This window comes from Cyprinodon variegatus, unplaced genomic scaffold (assembly GCF_000732505.1).
Source record: "Cyprinodon variegatus isolate N-32 unplaced genomic scaffold, C_variegatus-1.0 Scaffold427, whole genome shotgun sequence".
Taxonomy (NCBI): domain Eukaryota; kingdom Metazoa; phylum Chordata; class Actinopteri; order Cyprinodontiformes; family Cyprinodontidae; genus Cyprinodon; species Cyprinodon variegatus.
The window spans coordinates 432797-443914 of NW_015150880.1; the positions used below are offsets into that span (position 1 = coordinate 432797).

At 37.6% G+C, this 11118-nt stretch overlaps 1 protein-coding gene across 3 annotated transcripts; it reads right to left on the bottom strand.

Moving 5' to 3' along the window:
- Positions 1–161: 161 nt before the first annotated feature.
- Positions 162–10811, bottom strand: cep126 (centrosomal protein 126kDa). 3 transcript variants are annotated; one of them, XM_015388537.1, is made up of 11 exons: positions 10586–10811; positions 9562–9681; positions 7597–7742; positions 7397–7505; positions 6348–6459; positions 3881–5780; positions 2019–2137; positions 1672–1741; positions 554–739; positions 379–443; positions 162–285 (listed from the first exon to the last, which is right to left on the bottom strand). In XM_015388537.1, exons 1-11 carry the CDS (start codon positions 10609–10611, stop codon positions 205–207), a joined length of 2934 nt encoding a protein of 977 aa, XP_015244023.1. In that variant the 5' UTR covers positions 10612–10811; the 3' UTR covers positions 162–204. The 3 variants fall into 3 exon arrangements, 2 of the variants coding, with proteins under 2 accessions (XP_015244023.1, XP_015244024.1); XR_001481620.1 differs by lacking the exons at positions 162–285; positions 379–443 and having other exon boundaries at positions 720–739; positions 1198–1741; XM_015388538.1 differs by lacking the exons at positions 162–285; positions 379–443; positions 554–739 and adding an exon at positions 1212–1320.
- Positions 10812–11118: the final 307 nt, after the last annotated feature.

An 11118-nucleotide genomic window follows, 5' to 3' on the forward strand; every position in this document is an offset into this window, starting at 1 on the left:
ATATATATATATATATATATATATATATATATATAAAATTGACTAATACAAAACCAAAGTCAGGGCTTAAGTTTGTCACATTTCGTTAATATTATTACTTCTTAATAATTCTTTTTATTGATAAATCTCAGACACATTTTGTCAAATAATTATTTAATGCAAAACCTTTATATTAGAACTGGTGGGTGTGAAGAGTCAAACATGTTACATTTTCTTTTGGTAATGAAGCTGGTTTGCAGAAGATGTCCGGTGCTTGAGATTATTCGAAACTTTGACTTCTTCGGTCTGAAAAAAGAAGCACCAAGAAAAGAAATAAACACTTCTGTTACACTAAGTTTTGATGCTAAAGTAAAAACATTTTTTTTTTTATACACTTACAAAGGGTATACTGATTATTAATTGACCATTATTGCCAGGTCTGCCTCCCTGATGCTCCTTCAAACCTGCAAGTATGATAGAAAATGAGTAAGATGTCAACTTTGGATGTATTTAGATATCAAAGTTCTGTCAAACAGCTAAAGTCTCTTGCATGTAGCCTCCACTAATAGCTTACAGTACAGCTGGTGGTTGAGTTTGTCCAGAGAGAGCATGATTTTCTTCTCTTCAAAAGAAAGAGTGGTGAGCCCCTGCTGTGCTATTTCAGGCCTCTGCGCTTTCATGATGGCCACAGTCTGATTCGGTTTAACAAGGCCTTCAGGATGCACTTCAGCCATGTGTAACCGGGCTGCACTCTCAAAACCTGTAGGACAACGGAAAACAGTTATACTGGAACATACATCTTTATAGCACTTTTAAAGAAATATAGTCCTTGAACTTCATTAATAATAAAAACAGAAGTGCATTTTTTTCTCAGAATTCACCCAAATACCTAGTCCACTTGTGTTTTATTTGATCTTAGCATAATAGAATAGAATACAATAGAAGATTCTGGTGTTTACAGCAGCAAAAAGATGATAGAAAACTGGACACACAAATAAAGACTTTAGAAAAATGTATAAGAATAACATAATTTTGAAGAGTTAATTACATCTGTTCTGTAATGGTGTTACTGAACACACGTCAGAATAAAACCTATGGAAAACAGCAACAGGTCACAAAGAGAGTTGTAGAGATTAGGGTTATTTTAATGCTCCCATAGAAAACTGGTTCAGTCCATAAGTCACAAGAACAAAGAGCTTGAGACAACTGGAAACCTACCAAGACATGAATGCCCACATTAGCTGACAAGCCAGATAAAGAGAAAAATAATCAGAGAAGCAGCCAAGAGGTTCAAGGTAACTCTGGAGGAGCTGCAGAGATCGACAGCTCAGGGGAAGTGATCTGTAAAGAGGAAAAGTTTGAAAATATAGACTTTAATAAAAGAGTGGCACGAAGAAAGCATTTGATTGGAAAAGCGATGAGACCTCTCATTTGGAGTTACCAGTTATACACCTGGGTCATGCAAAATGACAACATAATGCACTGAATTTTCTGAATCCAAGTTGTTTAGGATGGTGTTGTCTCGTCTGTCGGTTGGAGTCACTTTGAAATATTAGGATTAAATTTGGATATGTTGTCAATAATATGGGGATCATAAGAAAATTCTTACATGCACATTTCTTTTAGGGAAGCAGTGAAGGCTGCATATACTTTCAAAAACTAATCATAATCATAAAATACATAATCCAGTACCTTCATTTCGAGACACTATGTTGCAATTCCTTGGACCAGGTCTCATTAGCTCAGAGTTCTGGTTCATATACTACAAAAAAAACAAGATAAATTGCAGATAAGCTTTATATTGGGATCTTAAATATTCCATAACACTGTTAGCAAGTACATGTCTATCCTTGTTTTAGATCAGAAGCATTGTCTTTTTGTGACTAATATAAAATGTCTGTTAATCAGTTTCATTTAGACAATGCATTGCATTGAAGTGGCAGCAAAACATGCTTAAACCTACCACCTAATGGATCTTTAATAAGTATCTTCTCTTTCACTCGCCAGAGGGCAACTGTGGGGCCTGTACACAGACTTACCTGAAAGCTTTGAAGAAATCTTCTACTTCCTGAGCCAGGAGGTTGTCTGCTCTGCTCGGCACAGGATTTCCCGCAGACTCGCCTGCTCTCCAGGGCTTGCTTTTTAAGTGCAGGTTTATCTAAAAGAGGATATTTCACAGAAATCCCATAAACATGAACAACCAAACAAAAAGGACACATGCAAAAAAAGTAAAAGGCTTTTGATCCCTTTAGCTAAATTATTGTAGTTGCATTTAATGCATTTCATGTGTTGTGCAGCTATCTATGAATTTACTATTGTGCGCTTTAAACCTAACTTCTATAAAGGTTGGTGGTCCCTTTATTTAAAAGACATTTGAGGAAATGAGATGGCTCTGGGCATGAATTAAATTTTGATTTCAGAAGTGGGGGACGCAAGTATTTTTTTTTATATAACTAACTTTTTATATAACTAACATCCAATCACAGACCTGATTCAGTGCCGCATTAAATGTTTGTAAAGTGAGCTTCTCAGGAGTGACAGCGGTGAAAGACAATCACACAAGAGAAGACGGTGGGACAATCAGGAGCTTGTGGGCAGTCTAAATTCAGGGTAGATGGCTTAAACTTAAGCTGCGGCTTTCCGCTTGGTCTTAGCGTCTGTGTACTGTAGCATAACATTGTTTTAATGGACAGTAAAACGTGTAGAGGACCAAAACGGACATTAACTGAAACTGAATAAACACAAGCATATCATCTGCAATGTGCTCAATAAGGAGATGAAAGAAATTACGACAATAAAAGAAGAATTCATTAGAATTTTAGTTTTTCTGAGGGCATGTTTTTCTAGTCTGTTCATGTATCACTGTGACAATGAAAGCCCCCCTTTGTCTTCTGGCTGTTTTTATATACTGATAGTTCATAAAGCTAACAAGTTTTTATCAACAGAAGGAGTAAAACCTGCATATTTGATAATATCTTTGATATGGGTAGAACAAAGCCTACGACAACGTCATGTTTCATTTGTATAAAAGTTACCTTGTCTGGCCTTTTGGGAGCAGTGAAGGTATCAAGTCTTTCAGTGTTTTTATCAATAACAGCAATTTTTCCATTAAGTTCAGCTAGATGTAAGCTCAACAGATCTGAGCTTTATGGAGGATGGTGAAATGATTGTCAGATTAAGCAAACCTTTTAAGATGTGGCTTTAAGTAATAAAGCTATATGTAATGAAAAACTCGCTTTACACAAAACTGAAAATACAAGCCCTGCTGTAAAACATGGTGATAGCAGGTCTATGGTGTTGCTTTTCTTCAGCAACAACAAGGAAGTTGGTCAGAGATGATAAGATACACAGAGATCATTAGAGCGTGATAAAGAATTTGAATATTAGGCTCCAAGAGACTTCAGGTGCAATTAAAGCTTCACCTTAAAGCAGGAAAACAATTAAGTTTAAAATCAAAGCATATTCATGTGCTAGAATGGCCCAGTCTAAGTCTAGGCTGACAATAAATCCAATGGAAAATCTGTGGAAAAAATAACCTTTTTTGTTGTCAGGTGCTTCCAATTTTACTAAGCTCAGAGAGGAATGGGGAGACATTTCAATCTCTATATGCCCATGGCAATGTTGTATTCCAGAAAGACATGCAGCTGTAATACCTTGAGTCGGTACAAAGTATGGACTCATTCAGATTGAGTCCTGTATCCATGCCTACATAAACAATGGATCATTTTCCTATAACTTTACACTTTTTTTTCATCCCCTAAAAAATACATAGAAGTCTGTGGCTGAACCTGACTGAACATGAGAAAGTCAAACAAAACAATAACCTTTTGCAAATCTCTATATAAATAGCATTTAACCTAAGACTAAGCAGTGAGTGGTTGCCAGTCAAAATATACATTACCATCCTTTGTGTTTAGGGCGCTGCGGACTCCATGCCAGACGTGAAGAATCTCTTCATCTGTGGGGGTTCTATGTAAACAGACGCCTTTCTCATTCATCGTCCCTTTTCCTTTGCTGTTGTGTGTCTCCTGATGTCTTGAACTGGGTGTGCCTTTTGCACTGCTGTCAGAGTGTGGGCAGACTGGGCAGGGATATGAGCGTGGTGTTATTGTGTACATAACGGTAGGATCTGCTGGGACTGGAGGATGACTGTTAGATGTGAAAACCTCTGCGAAATTGTTCTTGTACTGAGCCTCTTGTGCACCGAGTGGCTCTTTATGATCGATGCCAGGGTGGTTGGTGCCATATGGAGTCTTTCTGATGCATGCTTTTTTTTCTCCCATCGGCTCTGTCCGAGGAGGTGGGCGGGGCACCATGATCTTCCCTTGGGTTTTGACAATCTGACTCACCTCGCTAGCAGATTGAGGTCGTATGACAGTGCCCTTTCTTGTCACGGAGGAAACAGGACCCCCAACAACAGTGGCATTATGAGTTCTCCGAGGAACCTTTGGTCCAATAGTCCTGGTGTTGGTACGTCGCGCCTTGACCTCGTCTGCTTGCTCCTGGGGCAAGTTTACTTGAACCCCAACATCTGCCCATGCTTCTTTTGTAAAGTGATAACCAGCAGGATCTGTGGGGGTCATTCCCGATGCAGGCTTTGAAGACTCGGCCTCTGTAGTAAGAACTTGATGGTGGTCCTTTGAGCCGTTTTTTGGATTAAAAAGACTGTGAGACATGCCTTTATCCTGTTTCATTTTGTTTTGCTCTTTACCCGCCTTTTCTAGAAGCACCTCGTCAAACCAACGAAGCTTTTTTTTCATGGTGTTATTGACCACCACATCTTTTGTTTTTGCTCTTGTCAATTCAATACTGTCTCTTATTGCTAATGCTACATGTTTTGCCAATGTTACACCCCCTGAATCATGCAAACAGGGATCTTCTAAAGTATACTTAGACTGTTTTTTGAGGATTCCTTTAAGAAATCTGATATCACATATTGACACAGAGGGGGGCACTGAAATAGGTAGTCTGATATCTTCTTCTTTTGGACAGTTCTCTGTCTCTATCTGAATATTCGATGGGTCTGAATATGATGGCAATGATGCATTTTTAGGCTTCTCTGTTTCATATATTAAGTTCGAGACCTTATTAAGATTATTTATGGAAGCACAGATTTCTTTCTTTGATGACAGGTGGAAATTTTCTTTCTCTATATGCAAAAAGAATGTATCATTTGGGTGATCATTGGCTGTGCTTTTTTTCATCGGTGACTCAAATGGAAAGCTGTTTTCATGAGAGAAATTATTGTACTGAGTGGAGGAATAGTTTAATTGACTATCATTGATCTGAGATCTAGCAGGATCTTTTTTCGGACATAAAGCTTCCTCTTCAGCATCAACAGTACCAACTTCATTTGTTACCAGAAGGTTGTTGCTGTGACTGTTCATCAAATGCACTGAGTCTCTATTAAGAGGGGAGGAACGAGTTAATGGGTCACAATGCTTAAGGGTTAGGGGGTTATCTACATTTGGTGTTCGCTTCTCAGATGAGAACCTCAGAGAGGTTTTGGATACAACCATGTTGTTATTAGTCCAAAGATTAGAATTCTCTTGGTTTTCTGGCTTGCAATCCTCACATTTTCTAAGTTTGGCCGGATTTGGATCAAGAAGCATCATCGCTGAGACTGCAGTTTGGTCTGATGTTGAATTCAAATCAGTTTGTTTTTTCTGGTTCTCTGAATCTAGAAAGAATGATGAATAGGAGCTGTGCAGATTTAATGGGCTTTGGTTTGAGTCCTCATCCTCCAAGCTGTCCTTACTTGACAGGCTTTCAGAAACCAAGGAATCAGAATGGTGGCTTTCCTAAGACAAGGAGGCAAGAAAAGGATGAAATAAAGATTGAAAGCACTGATTCATATTTTTACAAATACTTTAAAGTGCAACCAAGAGCTATGATCATTTTGAAAGGAAAAACAGAAAAACAGTGGAAGGAGTGGATCTAGTATATATTTAAATAAAAATTTTGACAACGGCTAGATACCAGTACTTTATTTTTTGTTTTGGTTTTGGTTTTGACCAAACAAAGTAAATTCTGATCAGAGCTACAGACACTCAGCCTACCTTTATAACAAGTAGTTAGAGCTCTTCAAATATTTATGCAGGAATTTATGTGAAGTTAAATAATTTACTCTAAAACTAAATATTATAAACTAAACATGTAAATAAGAAAAGAGTAAGTAAAACTACAGAACATAAGACATTCAAGGCAGTTGGAAAATCAAATAATTTAAAGAACATTTTAATAAAGACACTATTCAGAATAATTGAATGCCTAAAAGCTAGTGCTGCCCCCTAGTGGTGTCTCAAGTATCAGTGCACCTTTAAAAAAACAACAAAACAATATATATATATATAAATATACATAAATACCTCCTCTATGGTGCACTGCTCCTGAAGCAGCTTAGTATAGGCCTCCACAGCAGAGAGCGCTTGGCGGTGAGAGGATTTAGAATCTGTGGGAGGCTTTGTAGAATAAGGGAAACTTTTTCAAGGAGAAAAGAGAGAAAGTTAAATTGAATATCATTCCCTCAGCTAGAAAAAAAAAATAGTAAACAATACCTAAAATTCCAGTAAGAAAAATCACATCGAGGAATGAACTAACCCAGTGGAGACAATGAGTTACTTAATTCCTCGAAAAGCCTTTTCAGCAAATATATTACATAGTTTGCAAAAGTTGTTGCTATGTTCTCAAATTGGCCATATTATCAAAAAGGAAGGAAACAAAACAAATAAGTGGAGTTCCGATTAATTATAAATCTGATGGAGTTATTTTTGTCAAAGAGCAATGATAAGCTCTGGAGCAATCAAAAATTACACTATAGTCTAATTATTTATGCATTTCTTCATTGCAGAGTGATAAGTAGATTAAGTAATGTGACATAACTGATCTTTGCTACATTATTATGCCTAAAACTTTGTTTTGTTGTGAATGGGAATATAATGAGTTCTCCTGTAGTGCACCCTTTTTCTTTATATGGTTCAGATTTATGCTCACCATATAGTTTAGTGTGCACACCATCATAGAACCAGTTTAGACCTTATTTTGTCTTCAGAAATCTCCTAATTCCTTGTGGCAAAGATTTGATTTGGTGTGGGAGAAACCTGTCTTCTTCCTCACTAGCAGGAAATGAAGTCCACTTGTTTTGTTTTGGATATTTTGTTAATTCTTGGCAAAAACTTCACACAAATCTTTAAAGAAAATAAATATAACATTCTGGACACTTGTCAAAAATACTTTTAGTGGCACATGTTTCATTTTTTTGAAGGCTTAACCAAATATCAATATAACCCCATGACCTTTCCTGTCCAGGCAGCGCATATCAAAAAACAATATATCGGTGAGATATAAAGGGAAGCTGTATTGTTATTTTTGCTATTATGTGTCCAAAGTATGAGCAATTTAAAGTCAGGCATTATACCCATGAGTATTTGCTGTGGACAGTGCAGAGGAGTCTTGGTTATACGAAGCCAAGGAGCTTTGGATTTGACTGAGTGCATCTTCAATATTAGTAGCCTTGTTTCTGAAAGCTGTAAAATAAAGGAAACACTAATGTTAAGTGTAAGTTGTTAATAAATGAGCTTTTAGTTGTGCGTTGCATGTGTGAAACACAACACTAACTTTGCCTGTATCTCTGGGATGGTGGTAGATGGGCTCTCTGAAAGCGCTTGGTTGCATCCTCCACTCTCTGTCTGCGCTGTTGCAGGATGTTCTCTCTCAGCCGCTCCTCCTGAATTTCCAGTTGTTTCTGCCGTTCTTCCAAAGCCCTGAGCCACAAACACAGTCATTTGAGAGTCCCATGTTTTCATGTTTTGCAGAAACATTTTAAATTCAAAAAATAATTTTCTTTCAGAAATGTCAAATAGCAGTCATCTTTAATTTATATCAGCTCGCCGCAATGGCTAAGGAGGCCAAGAGCCGGGCAACATGCATTCAGGCATGCAGGAAATAAATTCAATTTTTTTTTTTTTTTAAGTATTAATAGTAATGTTGAATTCTTAAAATGATTACAATCTAAAAGGGGTAGTTTTGTGATTTGAAGAAGATTGTAGTTTATCAATCCATCCATTTTCCATCACGCTTCTCCCTAGTGGGATTGCAAGGGGTACTGGTGCCTATCTCCAGATTTCTAAGGGCGAGGTACACCCAGTCTTTTGCAAGGCAACACAGAGACAAACAGGATGAACAACCATTTACGCACCCACTCACCCCTAATGAGAATTTAGAGAAGCCAAATAACCTAACAGTGATGTTTTTGGACTGTGGATACACAGGGAGAACATGCAAACCCCATGCAGAAAGACCCTGAGCTGGGGATTGAACCAGAAATCTTCTTGCAGCAAGGCAGCAGTGCTACCCACTGCCCCACTGTGCAGCCCGGTTGTAGTTTATATTATTTTTAATATGTTATTAAATGCAGTATACAGTTGAAAAGGCTGGTTGGGGGGAGGAGGGTGCAAAACCTGTGTTGAAAGGCGGCCCAGCAAAAAAAGTTTGGGAATTACAGTGTTAATGAATTAACCAAACATGGAAAGACATGGCTGTCCACCTAAATTGAGGCTGAACAAGGAGATTATTAATCAGAGAGGCATTCAAAGACATCTGGTAACTAAACAGGCTGCTCTACTGGTAATTGTCTCAGTCTCAATCTGTTGAGAGAAAAAAAACTGACTCCACAAATCTTCCCTCTATGGAACACCTGCAAAAAAAAAGGCCTTCATTCAAAAATGGTAAAAGGCTCTGAAACAACTTACAATATTCATGTATAAGAAATAGGGAAAAACTCTGTGGAAAGCTGGCCAAGGCATACTGCTAGGCATGAAGGTGTAATTACAACAAAGATGGACCCTGTTTACCAATTGGGGGAACCTCTAAAGGCTCTGAATTTTATTTGGGGTATTAGTGCAAACATCTGCAACTTTTTTGTTTTGTTTCAGGCGTTTGAATATCAAGTAATATTTTTTATTCCACTTCCCAAAAATCAGTTTTATATGATTTAACTGAAAACCATTGTGGTTTGTGGTTGTAATGCAAAACGAAATATGTGTGCACTTATGTTAATCAATTAACCTCTTAGGAGCTGTAGAGTTTATAATCTATTAAACTAAACAGCAAAACATCAGCGCAAAGACAAATTGTGAATCGTTACACAATAGAAAGAAAGAAGAGAAGGAAGCTCCAAAATTTTTCCTTTCATAACGAAATACATTTTTCTTTGTTTAAAAACAGAACTTTACACCCTTTACACTTTTGCTGATACAGAAAGACACATACAAAAGCATTAGTATGGCTAAGAGACTTTAGATCCATGCAGGAAAGACCTTTGCAGCTTTAGCCCTCAGAGAAATAACAAGCTGACAAACTCAGACCAGCAGAAGCTGTCAGTTGACTCCTTTTAGATCTCACACTAATGAGTGATGGATTACAGTATATAAGGCAACAGAGACATTTTCCAGGGTGAGAGCCAAGGAACTCAGGTCCTGTAATCTTAGTCTCCCTGAAAATGTTTGGGTTGTAACCTGCAAACATCTTCTCACAGCAAAGGAAAAAAAAGATTAAAGAAAGAAAACGAAGAGAGAAACTGACTTTCTCCGTCGATTCGTTTCCAGCAAACATTTCCGAGCCCGGGCTTTGCTCAACTTCTGCTGCTGAATCAAATGTTGTCGCTCTTTTTCCAGATTTACATCGGATCCCAGTCTGGAGTGTCTGGAAGTGAAATACTGTGCTAAGAAGAAAAACTTGACAAAAAGTGTGCTAGAACTTTCTTCAGTTGAAAAAACAAAACCAGAGCTGTTAACTTTGGACCCAAAGATGAGCAATCGAAAAGTCAGCAGCTTCAATAATTAAAAAACACTCAGGCCAGAAATCTGCGTGTTTGGATGGACTCTGACACCTTTGCAGAGTCTTCTAAAAGTTAGCAGCTGCAGATAATTCAAAACACTGCTGCCAATGTCCTCACTAAAATAAAGCGCTTCCACTCGCTCTCTCTACCTGAAACATCATTATAGTGGGAGGGGCAGCCTAGAGGTAAGGTCATAGAGCTTGGAATCCTGAGGTTGTGAGTTTGAAACCCACTCCCAAAGCCTGCCACTCTAGGTCTCTAAACAAGACCCTTAACCCCCAGATTGCTCCCTGGCGCCACACAATGGCAGCCCACGCCTCGCCAAAGGGGATGGGTTAAATACAGAGTTGATTTCTCCATTGTGAGATCAATAAATTTCAATTTATTTATTAGGAAACATTTAGTCCAACTTTTTAAACTCTCCTTAAATACAATACTACAATCTAATTTCACTAATTAAAAATAAAAAAAACAATTAAAAAAACCCAAAAAACGGAAAAAAACGAAAAAACTAAAAAAAAATAAACCGGAACTAAACAAAAGTCCTTATGGAAAAAACCCTGGGGAAAAAAATAAAAAAATAAAATCTGTCTAAGGCTCTAAACTTGCAATGCTTTTAATTTAAAAATTTCATAATCTCATAAATTAAACAGTTACACATTAATCCCAAACTTCACCTCAGCACATTTTCACCATTTAACGTGTTTATGTTGGGCAAAGTCATTTACTGTATCTATAAGACTAATAACACAAATCATTTTAGGATACAAGAGATATGAGAAGCTTCCTTGCATCCTCCCAGGACCTTTGATGAACGGATAGAAATGTCGGGTCCCTCTTTGCTGCCGTTGATTCTTCCGTTTCTACTGCGACTCTATTATTTTCAAATCCAAGCAGTGATACTTTTTTCTAATAAAACAAAGACTGAATCCTCTGGATTCGTTTTTAAAACTACAGGGGGAAAGTTATCTGACAGAGATAGGTATGAGTGTCCGCTCTGTGTACTGTCTCTCCACCATAGCAACCACCTCGCAGTTCCTTAACGACCACGCTGCTGCCTTCAGGTACACCAAAAAGTGTCGGAAATTAAAAAGAAGACAGTTGAAAATAAAACAAAACTGGGTACTAAGCTAAATTCAATTATTGGACCCTTTCACTAAGATTATCAGGTTAATTAAAATAAAGGTAGAGAAAAGGGGAAAGGCATTGAACTGAATACAACCCCAACTTTTGTTTTTCCAGAAACTTGCATTATTACATGTTAGACAAATGACTTTCAAAAACATACTTTAGTCTACTTT